The sequence below is a fragment of the Melozone crissalis genome, unplaced genomic scaffold (assembly GCF_028551555.1).
Source record: "Melozone crissalis strain CALT ecotype California unplaced genomic scaffold, PUWL_Pcris_2 ptg000014l_1, whole genome shotgun sequence".
NCBI lineage: Eukaryota > Metazoa > Chordata > Aves > Passeriformes > Passerellidae > Melozone > Melozone crissalis.
In genome coordinates this window covers 20270792-20288997 of record NW_026535792.1, presented here as the reverse complement: position 1 = coordinate 20288997, position 18206 = coordinate 20270792, and the positions used below count along the sequence as shown (strand labels likewise).

At 39.3% G+C, this 18206-nt stretch overlaps 1 protein-coding gene across 3 annotated transcripts in view; it reads right to left on the bottom strand.

Annotated features, from left to right (window-relative positions):
- The window catches only part of OTUD7A (OTU deubiquitinase 7A), a 100710-nt gene that overhangs the window by 13476 nt on the left and 69028 nt on the right, over window positions 1-18206 (bottom strand). For all 3 annotated transcript variants that reach the window (XM_054272642.1, XM_054272643.1, XM_054272644.1), the window contains 5 exons: window positions 13586-13768; window positions 11459-11677; window positions 6286-6387; window positions 4809-4936; window positions 3968-4080 (listed from right to left, as the gene is read on the bottom strand). In XM_054272642.1, the coding sequence (XP_054128617.1) occupies window positions 3968-4080; window positions 4809-4936; window positions 6286-6387; window positions 11459-11677; window positions 13586-13768 (745 nt within the window). The remainder of the gene's footprint in view (window positions 1-3967; window positions 4081-4808; window positions 4937-6285; window positions 6388-11458; window positions 11678-13585; window positions 13769-18206) is intronic.

Sequence of the window (18206 nt, the reverse complement as noted above, 5' to 3'; positions counted from 1 at the left end):
TCAGTATGAATTTTCCTAAAGATTAATGAGAATGAAAAATCATCATTAACAAGTATCCATAGCAACCTGCCACATCCTTTGATCCAATGATCATTCTGCTTTTTTTCAGATATTTTTATGTATGCTGGCTACATGACCACGAAAATTGTGGTCAGAGTAATTTTGTCAATAAAATATAGAGCCAAAGAAAATTTAAGAAACTGAAATTAATTCCTCTATTCATGTAAAGCTAACTTTAAACAATGAAATCCACTTATATAAGAGTATGTAAATCTGCATTGCAGAATCTTGCTCAACCAGAGCACTGACTAAATAAATTATTTTTATTCTAAGAGCAAATTACTAATAAAAAGAAAAGCAAATAAAAATCTCAGTCTGACCTACAGGTCCACTAGCACCTCCAGTTCAAACATGGGAGACACAGTCTCAGCAACCCAAAGAGATTCCCTCTCTTATGGAAAATCCAATTTGTACTGCAGCCAGGAATGAAAGAAAGCCTCTTTCAAAAAGCTGGAAGGGAAAAGTCACCTACCCTGCTGTTCTACCTGGCTGGCTGCTGCTCTCTCACCTGTAAATTCTGAGCAAGATCTGTCCTTGGATTTCCTTCTAACAGCTCCCTACGGTAACATTGCTTTCCTTCCCCACACACAGCTCCAGACTTTCAGTCCAACAGACTCTAACAGCTATTCTGAGTTTAGGACTCATTTTGGGATTCACACAGAGCAAGAGACCAATGCCCTCAGACAGCTGAGATGCACTGAAATAACATGACAGGGATAAAGTTCTCCAACCTGGTGATTTGCCAGAAGCAGGAGATCAGAATGATATCTGAGTTCTGGGTTCTGCATCCATTCCTTTCTGACACTTTTCTTTTCCTGCTTAACAATCCCCAAATGAAAACCAGCACAAACCACAGCTGTAGGTATAGGAACCTCTCCTTTGATTTCCTTACAGTGTTTGTCAGCAATGGGCTTCAATTCAAACACAGGAAATTGCACAGTAGTGGACCATTCTCTTTCATTCTTCAAGGAAAAAAGGTATATTGAATTGACTAAAGGAAAAGAAACACAGAATGTGAATGCTTTGGGTTCCATATTTGAACCACCACAGCAATTTGGCTGTGCTTGGCTTCAGTACTTTATGTGAACTGAAAATAGGCCAGATAAAAAGAGGTATTAGCCTTTAGAAACTACAGCTAATAATCAATAAATATGTTATAAAGAACCATTTCTATCTGCACCCTACAATAGCTGCATATGCTGAACATTTTAAAAGAAATAGCACTCCTGTAACAGATGCCAGATCAAATAAAATCATTTTAGTGCAATGTCTTGTTAAATGGTCTAAACTACATTCTGTACAAGGTGAGGGTCTTGCATGGCTGCAGGAGTTGTGTATGAAGAGCTGTTTGTTGAAGCACTCTGAATACCAAGCCAAGTCCAAAACCTCAGAGGACACTTGCATTTGAGAGGTACTTCCTGTTTAAATGTTCTGGGTTTCCGCCTCAAACTCAATTCCAATGACATACACGAAGACTACAGCAGTATTCCCTCCCTGCTTCCCCATTTTAAGTCCCTTGAACTTATTAAATAAGATAATGCCAACAGCACAGGGACAGCTGGGAGGTGACAATAAGTACAAATACCATCCACTTCCAGGGTCTGCATGAGCTCAAAGCACAACAGCACCTGGGTTTTCAACAGTGAATAACAACAGTGATACTCACTCTCACATGAGAACAGGCTCTGACTGATAGTTGCACAGTGAAGGATGGGGTTGGAATTTTCTTTTGAGCAGGACAGCAATAGTTAGGTTCTTAACAAAAAACAGGGTACCAGACATTTTCCTTTTTTCACTGCAGTTCCTTCAATTCAGTGCCCCTACTTTTGCTTGTAAATGGAGATAAATGAAGCAATTATGTTAATCTAGAATTCATTTTTTACATTTACGGGAAGATGTGCAAATCTGTTTCAAAACAAGAATCTGCTTCATAAGTTTGCTTTGCTTTACATGCTGGAAACAAGAACTTAAGAACCAGGTTTTTCTGTGCTTCCTTTTTCTCTTTTTCCAACTTCCAGCCTCAGAATGAGAGTGTCTCAAAGGAGAAATCTTTAGAAATTTAGCGACAATTGCTGATCTCCTTTGCACATAGCTCACTCTGAAAAATAACTAAAATAAGTTTGCAGGTGAATGAGGCAGCACAATTCCAGCCTTAGGTTTGTCACTGAATTCTTTTGAAGCAAATACAACTTCTGATGCTTTAGCTAATTCTGACACCAAAGGAAAACGTCTCATCTACAGTTCAAAGACTGATGTGCAAGCTTGCTTAATATAGCAACTAACTAGGGGACATAATATACCCCATCTCAAAAATACTATTTTGATATTCCTTTTCCTTGTCAAGGGCCCTGCTTTGAACATGGGCTCATTAAACTGAAAAAATAATTCATTCTGCCACATTCATTCTGTCTTTGGAATGAATGCAAAGAGAAGTATACATTCAAATCTTTAACAGGATAAAGATTTCTTGCCTGATCCATCTTTCACTATTTCAAAGGAAAAATTAACTGTTGGCTATTTGTATTTACTTTATTTTGATTGAAAAAAAAGATAAGTGCAAACCATAATGAGAAGGTTATTTATGTACTACCTATACTCCCCATGTAGGTACCTGGGAACTGAAGGTTGACTGCCTGGCAAAGATAACATTTGAGAGCATCTCTGACTAAAAGCTACTGAAAATATGTGGTACATGGAACATAAGAATGAAATGGAACAAGTCAGAGAAAACTGGGGCTGAATGACCAGATTTAATAGAAATATGAACTGAACTGCCTTAGAAAACTGAAACGTATCAACAGGAAAATATCTACAAACATAAGAAACAAACTAGAGATTAAAATAATTTATTTTTTTTCACTTCAGAATAGAAGAAAAGGAGACACACTGTGGCTGACAATTTTCTAAGCAAAGTCCTCCTGAATTCCTAGAATTACCTATCCTTAATATCACAAGGTTAAAGGGAAAATAAAATATTCTTTCAGAGTCCAAAGAATATTTTCTACAAACTTTGTTACTCTCATTGTGCTGTATCCCTTATTTTGTCAATTTATTTATCACCACACATTATTTTCTCCAGGGGAAACAGTAGGTAGAGAAAATTATGCACTGAACAAACACTAAATATTTTTAGTGATAAACACTAGACACAAAAACTAAAGCTTCTGCATTCTGAAGGCTGGTAAATAATCCCGTCCTTTGGGGATAACTGCACTGAAAGCAAGGGATGGTTTATAATAGTGGCTATTTAAAGCAGATACTCTATGTGGGTCAGGGGTATTTAAATGTTGTAGATACTGTTTCATCCCAAATCTTTTCACAAATATACTCCTGAAAAAAAGCTAAATGATACTGCCAACATGCTTGTTCCATGTCACTGTAGGACACAAAACAACACGAGCGCACACACCGCTGCTTTCAAGGTGAAGAAAAGGGAAGTTTATTTTCTGACTTTAACATTTATAGTTTTTTAAAAGTGACAGTGGATTGGAGGGTGAAAGAGCCACCTCTCCAATGACACTGGACAAACTAATAGTCTATCAAATTTCTCTTCTTCTATAAAAGAATACAAAACAATAAGTTATTTACAGAAAGTGTGTGAGAAAGTTCTTTACAAGAATGTAAACATCTGAAGGTTTAAAAAAATCTTAAAAAATCAAAACAATTAGGATTTATTACATGCAGACTCTTTTGGATACAACATAACCTCAAGTTAGCGTGGTAACTATACAAGAAAGCATGACCAAAATGCTAAATATTATAATGGGATATTTCGATAATTCTGCCATGCCAAAAGAGTACAACAGCTGCAAAGGCAGTTTGGTGGTGCTATGAACACCTTCCCTCAGTTGTGCTGCGCTGTTTTCCTACTGAGAGCCAGCCTGGGGCAGTGTCAGTGTGAACTTACCCGCCACCAGTGCCCCCATTCTTGCTGAAGTGCGTGCGCGGCTCGCTCGACGCCAGCTTGAGCAGCTCGTTCCACTCGCGCTCCCACTCCTCCTCTGTGTATACCAAACCTGACTATGGGGCACAAGGAAACACTGTCACCACTCTGCTGACACACAGTGCAAGCTGAGCTCTGTACCAGTGTTTGCAACTCACCTGAGTTTCACACATGACTCAGTTCAGTATCTTGGGCCATTAATAGTTCAACATTTCTACTCAAGTGAAAGAACATTAACTTATTAAAAAGATCTAAAATACCAACTGTAGAGTTAGCACATTCACTTGTTTGCCGTCAGGATTACTCCTGAAACTGGCTTATCTAGACACTGCACAGACATCTTCAGGAAATAGTAACATGCTGAAGGTACAGCCTTTAATCAAAAATAAAATCAGATTTAAAGACTATTTTAGTTAGTTAGAACACTTCCACTCAATATTTGGCCACATCTCTAAAAATCCAATTCAAGATTCTGGGAAATCATTCCTAAATGGGGTTCTCTCTGTTTTGTGGATTTCATCTACTCATTTTTAAATGCTTTTGATAGCTAAATTACACATTTATTTTTCTACATATTCCAAATGCACCTCAGACCTTTTAGGCACAAAACTCTGCATACTTATACCCATAAAGCTACAAACACATTTGCATTCTGGTATGAAAATTTCAAATAAAGGTGTCTCTTTCCCCAAACAAAATGGCAGCACAAGGAATTTGACAGCAATTAAAACTTTCATAGCAAACTTACGAAGAATATTTGTAACCCTAAAAGATATTAACAAGGCTGTCTTTGGGCCATACAGACCTCCTTATTTTGCTGAGTCTGTTGCCATCTCCATCTTCTTTTCAGTGCTTCCCTTTCAGCTCCACTCCTCATCATAGTATAGAGAGCTTTCCGTAACACAAGGTCCCGGTCGTGAAATCCCCACATCCCTAAGGCAGCACAAGATGAAATCCAGTTTTAAAGAAGCTACAGTGAAATAGAAATAGCTAATACATAATTGAAGATTCTCTCTAGCAAATAATTCACTCACTATTTTTAAGATTTCCAAAAGAAAGAGTTACCACAAATAAGCTAATGAGCAACAAGAGTTCTAACACATTTTAAACTTTGATTAGGAACAACCAAGGATATGAGCTGGTTCAGTTGCTTGCAGGCAACTCCAGCTTTGCTGCAAGCCATGGAATATTCAGTCCTCAGGTTGGTTTTAGCTGCAGGTGCCAGCAGGCACAAGGATGTTAATGAGCACTGCAGGCACTCCTTGGAATCACAGACCGGCTCTTACACAGCAGGAAATTTCCTCTGGCTTCAAAATGAAGAGAAAAGCATTCAAGATGACAGAAAGTTTAAAACTACCACCAGCCACAGGCTTTCAAGTTCATTCTAAGATAATGAAACATCTTTATATGGTTGGGAATAGTAACCTACACCAAAAGAAAGCAGAGCTGTCCCCAGTCCTGTGCCTACAGACAGCCATGTTTCAGTCACTCCATTGTCAGCTACTGGGTTCAGGCCAAAATACTCCAAACATTTACAGTAATTAACATATAAAATTAAGTAGATAAAGATAAAAAGATACTTGGAAACACCAAAAACTCTTTTCTTACTGCATCTTTCAACAAGAGGAGTCTCTTCAAAATATTAAAAATCCCAGTGTTTTTAAACAGCCACTCTTTGGAGTACTTTTGGTGGAAGATTTTAGCAGGTTAGGATGTAGAAAGCCCATCAAAGACCTTCAGCTTCACAGCTTTCTACTGATTTGCAGAAAGGCTTAAAAAATCTTGCAGAAACAATTAATTTATCAATTGGAGATTATTTTAATTCACCCCAAATGCTGTTTCACATATGCTTAAACACTACAAGGAACTAACAGATTGACACTGCATCCTTGAAACAGCAAAGAACTGTTTGAAGAAAATCAAGAGAATTAATGAATTTCCTTGCACATAAAGTGGACAACCCTGTGGAAGCCCCCAGAATTTGCCTGTTGACCTGTTAGAACACAAAAAGTACAAGGAATATACAGATCACTGGAATTTGTGATACATGGGTTTGGATACTGTTCCAGTTATACTTTTATATCCTGAGAAACCTTTTCCTTTCCTGCTTTAGGTATGCTTGAGGTAAACAACACTACAGTGAAATGTGAAGGACATATTGCTCCAGAATCAGACTTTTAATGCAAATCTTTGCATCTCATGTGTTTCTGAGCTTTGGCTGGGGCTAGAGGAGAGCAGTGAATATTTCTGGCAGAAGGTTTCCTGCCCAGACTGCCCCTTACCTAGAGAGGCAGCATGCAGGAGGCAGTTTCCATCACCCGTGGTGGCCAGGGGCAGCAGGCGCTTGCAGCTGGTGCACACTGTGGACCACCAATTGAGGCGTCCTGGAAGGGAAACAGCAGTTACAGGTGAGAGGAATCTGCAACAGGAGCAGTGCTCTGTGCAGCTAAACACAGAGCAGGGGGCGTAACCATCAACACCCTCCTTGCCAAATAACCTTAAATGTAATGTTAGAAGTCAAAACTGAGAAGATTAGAAATGAGGCAGATAAACTATTCTGTACATGGATCTAGAAAAGAAAAGAGCACCTTGAATTAATTTGCATCTTCCAGTCTCATATGCTGCATCCAGTAATGGATTTCCAAGGAGTTTATTGCCTTAATACCATTATGAGCCTTGCTGCCAGTTCCCAAACATAATCGACATTGGCCTCCCACACGCACATGACGGATTACATTAAGGTAATAAAGGAATTTTTGTCTACAGACAAAAGCAATATGTGTGTGGTAATCAAGATAGATTACTATAAAGGTAAGTTTATTAGGTAAATTATTTCAATCAGATGGATTGTTTCAACAGGTGATTCTCCTCTCATTTCCCATAGTGTAAATCATTATTAGATCTACTAAAACCAACAGCTACACTACCAGAGAATTAAAATGACACGAAAGCATAGCCTGAGGTGTAGTATAGAATGTGGCCTTTCTCTTTAGGGAATACTTACAGTACCACTTATACATCATTGCTATGTGGAGCATGTTTTACAGATTATAAACCAGAGACAGGCTCCGGAAAAGCCTGGCAAAAGGGCACCTATTCAGTGAAGAAATAAGTCATGAAGACTATCACTGCCCAAGCCCACACTAAAAGTGGGTAATTCCTGGCACACAGGCTGCCATGTGCTGGCAAACTGGAGTGTTAAGTCTTGGTTAAAAGATCATGGGAGCACTCCTAATAGAAAGAAAGCAAATGGGGGTAATTGTGTAGCATCTCTGGGGATAAGGAAGAGCAGATGATTAACAAGGATGAGTAGAGCCGGTACATTTACCAAGACTTGGCAGGTCTGTGGATAATGCACAAGTGAATAATTGAATGAATAATGCAATAAGCAGACCTTTTCTCCCCCAGTTTCTTGACTGGGAAGCTGGGAAGAAATTGCATCTATATATTTGTACAGGCAGTCTTGCACTTAAGGTTAAACCCCAAAACAGAAGGAAGTCCAAACAACAAATAAATGCCTCTCCATTAATAAGTTCTCATTACAAAATTATAGTGAAGCTTATTTATAACTACAGGTAATATACACTAGGGGGAAAAATAGTGTAGCAACATTTATTATGTATCCCAGTTATACTGGGTATACTAAGAACAATGAAATCAAAATGCAATTAGTCCAAATGTGTTAAGAGTACCACACTGTCAAGATGCATAGCAGATCAATAAGCACATCTGGTAATCCTCAAATGACCTTAGCAGCTGGTTTGTAAATGCACTACACCTCAAACTAGGCTTATTGAGTTCTAAATTAAATATGCAATAAAGAAGCTTAATTTAAAGCATTATTAAACAGCCTTTGGAAAGAACAAGATAATTTTTAGCAACTCCTGCATCTGTGAAATAACAATTTGCCACCTGGTTTTAGCAGAATGTTTTGGTGGGATCATATTCAGCAATAAGCTATAGCAAGGTGCTGTGTAAAGCCTAGTTAGAATATCTAAAAACAGACAGACCTTAGGTAGGACTTAAGGAAATAATGAGTGTCATTGCTTTGCAGATTAACTAACATCTATTGGTAAGAAATGTCAAAGTCTGGTGTTTGTGAATCTTTTCAGTAACAGGAGGTTTCTATAAAAGTGATCTTCTGTCAAGTGCACCCTGCAGAAAGCGTTTGGGACTTGGTTAACACCGCAAAGCTTATGGCTGACTGAAAAAATAGCAGGTATGGGTTTATAATTGGATTATAACAAAAATATGGTGCATTTTCATTTTTCAAATGTAGCAGTTATAGTGGGCCCCGTTAGGGAAAAACCAGGAAAATTAAGCTTAGATGAAAACTGAGATCAAACATTTCCACAGTTTTGGTGGACTGGTTTGGGGGACACAAAGCCCAGGCTTAACAGCATATTACTGTTTACTTTGGCTGTAGCTTTCTAGAAAACACAAACATGAGCACAGAAAGAAAAGTGTAGGGAAACAGCTCTTGGGCTTTCATACAGTATACTTGTACCATTTGTATTGAATTATACTTCAGCGCTGCAATAGAATTGGTTTTTCTTTCAGTTAAAAATACTGTGTAAGTCCAGCCATTCCTCTGCCGGTACTGTTTTTTAAAACCCACTACTTCATTATAGCAGAAGTTTTCATAACATCTCTTTGTGTCAACCCACACATTAAAAACACACAGGGGAGCATGTGTCTATAATGAAAATCAACTTGCTGAAGCAAAATATTACAAATTATAAAATTGCTTCCACCTAGACTTCATTTAATATTATCAGTACCTCGAGTCATCCTCTGTTGAAGAACCACAGCAATTCTTGCCAGAGCTCACAGAGATCAGCCTGTTACTCAGAAGCTGACCTCATTCCAATTCTGGCAATAATCAACAGCTGAGTTTACAAGATGGACAAAACCTCAAAATGTTTTTATGAATGTGATGCATTCTATCCTTTCAGAGGAATATTTGGAAAGCAATCATATTAAGGAGTAAACAATACATTACAGCAGGGGGGAGTAAGTAAATCACACTGCCTTTGTCTGGGCCTTTCCTTTATCATCTCACACAGCACTCTGCAGTAAATTGGGAATTTTCTTCTGAGTTTCCATACAGATAGGATGTAACCAGGACATGCTGTCACATATAGATGTCAAGCTAGCAAGAGTTTAAGATAAAAGAAAAAAAAAAACCTTAGAGGCTTTTACAGACACCCAGCTCATATGGCCACTTCAGAACCCATGTGTGACACTCTTAGTGGCAATTCTGCTCTCCCACTCCAGGTTTTGGGAGTAGTAAGCTGTTAGTTCCTAGCAAATGCCCTCTTCCTTTGCCTAATCAGCTTCTTTTTTATTTTTTTTCTCTTTAAATTCGTGGTATTATACCCAAGCACACGCCCCCTTCCTTTAACAACATCCCCAACCTCACCTATAAAAGCTACTGTCCTTCATAGGTTGGTTTGAAATATACTTTAGGCCCTTTGCAGGGAATACACCTCATCTTTTAGAATTTTTTTTATGTCATTGACCAAACCATAGTCAAACTGTTGGTAGGAGACAATAAAATGTCTAATACTACGTGGCTTTCCTATTAATTCATTATCTTCATTTTGTACAACAAATAAAATAAAATAGGCAGGAAACTGTATATCTTTACATCTAAAACAAAGACAAAAGGTTCATTTCTATGAAGTCTTACATGATTTTCTTAAGCAAACTATTTGATCTTTTTAACTTACTTGAAATACAGAAGTGTTTCTCAGAAAGTTCCAGGTTATCTGAATGAAATGCTCACAAAGTAAACTAAGTCACTAAGTCTATGCAGGCTACAAGGACACCAGTGATCAAAACCCTGAGGACTTCAAATGGTCAAACCCTCTCCTTTCCAGGGTGCAAGAGGCTCTGGGGATGAAGGCACTTTTCCAGTGTGTGTCAAGTTACTGCCCTAATTAATGTGAAGAAAAGAATAAATGATTTGTTCTAATTTTCAGAGAGGTTTGAGAGAGGAATGCTAGCAGCAAATTCGGTAGTTTCTGCAGCCATTTCCAGTTCAAAGCCAGCCAGCTCTGCATGGATTAGAGGATGTCAGCTCGAAATTCACATATTCTCTGATTTTAAGGTCAGAAAGCCTCTCTGATCTTCTAGATCATACTAGACTCTAAAGGCTGTAATTGCACTGAAGTAGGTAGGTCAACAATGGTGCTGTACCAAGGTATCTTCTGTTATCCTTATGGAATTTGGAGGGTTAGGCAGAACTGCCAGAGGAAGAATCATTCAATTTTTCCCTGTCCTCCTTGGGTTAGTTGGTTCTGAAAGAAACTGGATATATTTTCTTTGTAGGTGACTTGCAGTTCTCATGCTTCATAGTTACCTGGTAGCATTCCTACCTTATTTTACACTGCTATTTCTCCCAGAAAAAGGCCTAAAGGCCTTCTGAACACTGCTTGGGGTTCTTTTGGCTGCTCACAGGTTTTTTTTCTATTTCCTTAAGTATGTACTGTTTGGGGCTATTATCTAAGTATGTCTGGCTTTTCAATTACCAAAGCCAAAAAAGAGCACATGACAATATCTCCCAAGTACTCAGTGGGACACCAGATTAGCAGAGCTCCTGCCTCAAACAGGAGCTGCACTTCATCAGTTTGGGCTCACACAGGGCACAAGGGTTAGAGAATGAATCTCAGATCAACTCAGTGTTACACAAGTCAGTAGAACAATCCACACACAAAAAAGGTAACTGTCTGTTCCATATCCCACAAGCAACCATGAAATCTGATTTTACAACTCTTTTATATCACCAAGGTTGGGCATTTCACTCTACAGATGTGTTCATTTCATGGTTCATTAGCACTCCTGCTGTTTCATAAAGCACCAATACTAATTTTAAATAGATTTCTCCATATCCTTCAAAATTGGCTTAAAACTTAAAACTACTAATAGATGTGAATTAACATTAATTTTAAATATCTAAACTTTTTTTCCCATGGCAATACTGAAGTATTGCTTTCAAGTTATGTAGTTTCTCATTATAAAAAATAATAAATACATAAAATACATATCTATTTTCTCAAGCTACAACACAACTTGAAGATGTTTCCTTTCACAGTCACTGCAATGTAATTTCCTCACAAGAACTGGAAGTACCAACTCCCTCTGACCATACAGACTTATGTCCTTGTCTATTGCATGACTTCCCCACCGGTCCCTTCCTTCCTCTCTCAATTTCTTTGTTTTATTAATGAAATTTGACCATTTTTTCTATAATGTTTTAAAAGAAACAGAGGACTGGGATATGAGTCATTTGGCAAAGAACACAGTAACTCTCTGGCTTTTATTTCCCAGGCAGGACGTGCAAGCTCCGGACACGAAGCAGGATTAGAAATGCCAACCCAAACGCTGGATTGGCCACCTACTGACACCCACGGTGTCACCCAGCTGCTGACAGACACCTGAGGTGTCACCCACCTGCTTGCTCCAATGCCACCATGGTGGCCTGCTCAATTAGGTCCCTCTCAATGAAGCTCCTGAAGTCCTCGCTGTACACGCTCAGGTCTGGCAGCTGGAATGTGTAGATGGGCATCTCCAAAGGGAACTGCTCATTGCTGCAGTCATTGGCTACATGGGAGCGAGCAAGGGACACTATGGCTGAGCTGGCATGGGAAATCCCTCTGGAGAGACGCTTTTCTGTGGAGAAACCAAAGAGCAGTTACAGCCTGTACCACTGCCTAAAAGGCCAGCAATGCCAAGGCTGGTGAATGCACTTTCTTTTCACTAGGAATTTATTCCATATCTTGTTTGCTACCTTTTCCAGGTTATTTTCCTACTGTAAAAGATTGCTTGATCCTATTACAGGTCCCTTTGGCAAGCCAGAGGAACTTGACTCTCCTTCTAGCAAAAAAGACCAGTAGTAAAAGTAACAAAATATGAAAGATAAATATTCCTATAAAATTCTTCCTTGATCTATCTTAAGTTTTCAAAGATTCATTGGAAGAAATATTTATTGACAGACAGATGATAATCAGTTAATGCTTTGAACTCCTAATTAAAGCTCACTTTAACATAACTTATCGCTAATAGTGTTTTTAAGACATCACAAACTGACTAATGGTAATTTAAAATTAACTTTCTTGCAGTTTGTGAACTTTTATTTCTCCAGTGGATCAAATGGAGAGTTAAATTGCACTCCCTAAATTGTCCTAAATGGAGGGAGAGGGCAGAAGGTTTGATTTTGCATTGGTTTCTTCTCCCTCTACATCTCAGGTAAATCCCCTGAGAAGGGGCACTGAAGTGCAGGGCAGCACCTCCATGTGACATCCCATCTCTGCCACTCCACCACCCCTCCCAGCACAGCACAGCCCAGCCCTCCCCTGCTGGCTGCATTCTCCACTCCTTGCTGCAAACCAAGGTGCTCCTTTCCCTTCTCTGCTCCTCCCTGAACACCCCTAGGTCCAGGGGTTCCCTGTCAGTCAGAGGTGGCTCTCTGGTCAGGAGATCCTCAGCTACACACTGAGTTGGCAGCCAAATTCCTGTCAGTCCAGGTGGTCAAAGCCAGATGTACCTCACACTACCTACTGCACCCACTAAACATCAGATGGACATTTCAGTGCAAACTGTATCCCAAAGAGACTGAAGGGACATGGTTTTATCAACTGTGCTGCTCTTGCTCTCTTTATTTGTATTCAGTGCTTTAAGGAGACTTAAGAAGCACCACAGTTCCTTTTCTTCTGATGGAAGTCAGCAATTTTTAAAAAGCTTTACTGAAACTCCTAAGAACTGATGCTATTTCCTGTTTAATAGCAGAGAAGAGCCAGCAGGAGAAGGGAAGCCCTTCTGTTCCTTTTAATGGCTGCACAGAAAGCCATCACCAGGCTACTGCTATTACCTGCCTACATGACAAGCTGCCAGACCTGCAGATTTATTCTGGTGCAAACTCCAGCTTCTTGAGAAATTCATAGAAAAAAATTGCAACTCAACTGTCAGAGAGAGGGAGAGATCTGAAATAAAACCCCTAAGAGCTCTGAAAACAAAAAAACAAATTCTAATGCTTATCATCTTGTACTGGAAATTAACTGTTAGAGACAGCTGATTAATTTTACTTAAGGTTTCAATTTCTATTCAGCAGGGGATAGGAGGCAGTTTCTGTGGTACCATAAAAGAATGACATTTTAAAGCTGAAAGTTATTCATAGTCTGCATACACCCTTTTCACACACTGTGAGTAAGAATGCAAAGAGTGAAATACGGATTTTTAGACCTTTTGGTTTGTTTGTTTCAATAAGCATAGAAAACTATATACAAGAGTGGTCTGTGACACCCTCTAATTAACTCCTTTCATGAGTACCACAGGACTGCTTGGAGACAACATATTTTGCTTTAATCACCCATTAAAAAAATAACTTGCAGAACTGACGCAGAGCTCACAACCACCAAAACATGAAAAATAGGGTCTAGCAGCAGCTCTGAGCCCCGTGACAGTGACACAGCTCACACGCTGCTGGCACATGGCCTCCCACTCTCTGCAGCCAAGCACAGCTCCCAGGCAGACAGGCTGGAGACCCTCCAGTCCCCTGAAACCCCACAGAGGAGCTCTTACCTTGGGCAATGTCATCCTGCCTTTGCAGGCAGGGCCTCTCAGCCTTGGTCACCTGGGGAGGCTGCTCTGGCTCCTGCTGCTTGTAAAACCTGCCCTCGTTGAACGCCTGGGGCAGGTTGGCCGTGTGCACCTGCCGCAGCTGCTCATAGTCGTTCAAAGCTGCTGTCAGGTCCCAGTTCTTGCCTGCAAAACAGCAAAGGAACCCTCAGCTCAGCTCTGTCTGGGGAGCAGCTATCCCCACCACCCTCCTGGGACCCCCCCAGCCTGTGGCATCCAAACACAGCAGCACTGTGAGAAGAAGTGTCAAAGCCAGCTACCATTGACTAAAAGGCATCATCCACTGCTCTCCTCTCATCCATAAACCCAAAATCTATTACATTTATCACAGGAGGTGATCAAGGCCAGGACCTCCCTTGCTCAGATTTCAATCAAATGGCTCCAGAAATTAGCAATTTACGATGAAATCTAAATCCCACTGAGAGGGAGCAATAATTTGTAATTGTGTGGTCGTATTAATAATAAATAATAATTAGGAGCAATGATGGAAAGACAATAGTGATAGTGTCATAGCCCAAAAGAGTGAGAAACTTTCTTATCTTTCATTTGCAGAACAGCTAAAATGCAAACACAAACCCTTTATCTCATACATGAAAGAGAAGTCATTCTCTTAGAGATTTTAAAAACCTTTTAGAAAGCTGGTAATAAAGGACAGAGTTCTGTAACAAAACCTGCAGCGAGAGACTCAGCCAGTGTGGCTCCATGTCTGTGGGAGCTGCTCATGGAACCTGTCAGCACAGACTCTTCTAAAGGATTTGCTTCCACCTTCCCCTTCAGTATGCTCTGACCAGTAACCACAGAATGCAGCCAACATCCAGAGATGCACAAATCTGTTTAGTACAGGTGTTGAAACAGGACTTGGCATTCTCAAAAAATACCATGAAAAACACGTTGAGGTGTCTTCCTGCTATTTTCAAAATAATCCTGCTAAATTAAGATACAGAGAATGTCTACCATTCTCCAAGTATGTGTTTCTAATTGGAAAATTAAAAATAATAAATAACAAGAAAGAGAGACCCTACAAGCTACATGAGACTTTCAGAGCATTCCACAAGCACTTTTGCTGGCAATTCAAAAGTAACCTGATTCTGACTAATACATGATTTATTACACCATAGAAGGTTGTCATTTTATGTACTTTGAGAAGCTACATTACCTGAGTAGCAGTTAAAGATAACTTACTTGCTTACACCAAGGAGGTAAGCTAAATATAGTACAAAGCAGTTTTAAACAGATAGAAGAAAGCCTTTTCCTGCTACAGTGATATCTGTGAAGAAAAAAATTTTAACCAAAGAAGGAAAAAACCAGCACAAACAGCTGGTACCTACAGGATTGGGCTAAACTACCTCAGGTTTTGAAGTACTTAAAAACCTCTGAAAGGAGAATTGGTATCACTGAGCAAGAATGTTATCTAGCTCCTGAGCAGACTATAATATAAACCACCACATGAGCCACACAGAATTGTTCTGTAATGCTGTAATTGCCTATTAGAAAGTCTGTAGGAAAAAATGTAAGTTCAGTGAAAATTGTCAGAGATACTGGAACAAGAACTTCAGCTATTGCCAGCATTTGTTCTCTAAAAAGCCCACGTAGAGTGAATGGCTGTTATCCAGTCAGGGCTCTGCTCTAACTTTACACACATCCCAACCAAGTTACACAACCCAAAAAGAGCTATGAGTGCATTCCCAAAACCAATCAGTGTTTGGAGTAAGAACTGCTTTTCTTTGGTTCTGGTTTTAAGAGGCACTTTACACACATTTTTAAATTATTCTTCTCAACCACAAAAACAATAAAGTAAATTAAAAAAAAAAAAAGTAAGTATAATTCTAGGAAATGTAGCTTTAAACAAAACATTATTATTCTAGTATTGGCAATGCTACAAACCCAGGGCTATGTGACCCCCAGGAACATCCTGGATTCACTGAGTACAGATCCCTGAGCACCAGACCTGCAGCAGTGGAACACAAACAGCATTTCTCAGGGCATTCCCTGCGGTTCCCCTGCTCAAGATTTTTTCATGTTTAAATTCTGAAGCTAACAAAAATCCCAGTGCATGTGCTGTAAGTGGCTGCAGTGTGTCAGGGCTTTGATGTACATAAGACGAAAGCAGAAAATCAGCAGACTCACAGAAATCCCACTGGCCTCAGTTTTAAACCAAATGCAATCATCTTATATAAAAGCTCTGTCATAAAAATTAAATTGAGCCTTCAGAAAGCAGGCTCACAGTGTGTTGCATTTAAAACTGGATTTGCACAGTGGCTCTTGAGTTACGTTCCATGGTACATTGTAGCAACTCAACTTCTAATATAGACTTGAAACCTTACAAAAATTAAAATTTCTATACCTAACACAGAAATATTTGATTTTCAAATCTCTTCATATCCCTGGAGTTCTCCCCATCTCCTGAACAGAAGCACCAATTCAGCACCAAAGCCCTGAACTTCAGAAAACCAACACAGGAAATTATTATTGGACTCATTCTCCCTAAATTTGCTGGAGCCTCCAAGCATTGAAATGCAAGAAAAACATTCAACTAAATTAAAGAACATTCAGCACCTTTCCATCTCCATGAAATAGTGTTTTTGAAAATTAGCCACCCTCACTAACCAGCATAAGTGTTCCCAGCTACCCTCTCCACTGGAAAGATGGAAGGTTTCCCCCTTTGCCCCTCTCCATTTGGTTTACACTTTCACAAGTAAATACAAATGACAAATCTCTTGTTTTTCCCACCGCCCATAAAAAAAGATGAGAATTCATCAGTTTGGGAGAATTAGCAAAGAAAAATTCTAAGCAAAAATAAAGAAAACTGAAGGCAGCAAAGACAAATAGAGAAAAGAAAGAGAGAACAAAAGTAAGGGGTTTATGAAAGACTCTGAGAGAAGAAATACAAATAAGTACAAAAATTTATTGCAGTGCAAAAAAATTTTAAAAATTTAACAAATCTAATAAAAAATATGATGTAATTTGTACCACAGGAATAGACTGCAGAAACAAGAGGCAAGCTGAGAACCAATCAAGAAAATTATTAAATTCAGAAATGTCCAGAGTAGATGATCTGAACAAGGATTTCTACCAGTGTGACAAGTAGGTGAGAAAGTTTCAGCTACAAAGTACTGAGGAAATTAGTGGGGCTTGTGGTTGTGGAGCCTATCTTTCCTCCTTTAAACATTGCATACTAAAAGCTTTTGAATTTCTAAAACTGTATCTTATTACATCACAAACCAAGTTTTGAGAGACAAAAGCTGCCTGAGTTATGCTAGGTTGGAAATGACAAAAATAAATTCATATAATAGGGCAAACAAACACATCCTCCCTCCCAAAGCCTACAGGGCAGGTCCCTCCTTCCAGTCTTGCTCCTTGTCCAACAAGTGGCATTGGCCCCCTGGTTTGGGGCAGACTGCACAGAGTCTCTCTGGGCCCCTAGAGAAGGGAAAGAGGAAGTCTTCTCCTAAGTTTGTTTGTGTGTGTCTCCCATGCTCTTCTCTGACATCTTCCAGACCCTGCTCCTCACACAACCCCCCCTGCTCTGTCACATCTCTCATTTTCTTTGCCATCTCCTGCAAAGGCACCCAAGAGAAAGGGCCAGTCTTTCCTACCCCCACAGAGGTTATGCCTGAAGGACAAGTAACAGGCAATTAATTTATTTTTCATAATTTCATTAATTAAGTCAAGTAAAAGCTTTTGTTGCAATTTGACAGACAAAACCAACACAAGTCTATTTTTTAGATTGTCTGCAATTTTTGTTTCACTGTTACTTATCTGATGCATGCTGTTCACTGGCTGCTTCTTTGTTTATATGACATATTATTGTATTTTAGAAGGCATTTCAGAGGCATAACAACGTTATTTCAGTGCACACAATTACATCAGATAAGCCACTAGCAGCTCTGGATCAGTAACAATTTGATTGCTCCAAACCAGCCCCAACACATTAGGTTTGCAGCAAAGGCTTCCAGTTTCAAACGGCCAGAGAACATGAGTCAGCAAAAAAAGCTGGAGGAGCACAAAGTTGGTTGGAAAACACAGGTAGTTTATCATTATCAGGGTGCTGGAACCAAATAAACTCACTGACTGAATACAAAGAACACACTTACTGAGCAATTGCTTCCTGAACAGCTATATGTGCTATGCGAGTCAGCAGGTGTGGAATTTAACAACACTCAAAGGTCTCTGCTTTGAAACAAAGTCCTTCTTGTTCAGAGGAAAAACAACAAAACACAACACACATACACACACCAAAAAAAAAAAAAAAAAAACACCAAACAAAAAACCCACAAACAAAAAAACCCAAACAAAACCAAAACAAACAAAAAAGTGCTGCTGAGTAGGGAATAGAAGATACACTGTGGCTGAAGGCTGGTACAGATGCTAGTGTCAGAGATAGCAGACACCTACATAAAAGGGAAATTCAAGAATAAACACAGCTACACTGTGAAGTTTCTGCCCTAAATAATGGTTCCTTGAATAGCAACAGGAGGTATTATAAGCCTGAAGAAAAAACAAAGATTTAGATAAAACAATATATGGTCTAAATAGCCACTTCCCCTCAAACTAGATTAGCAGA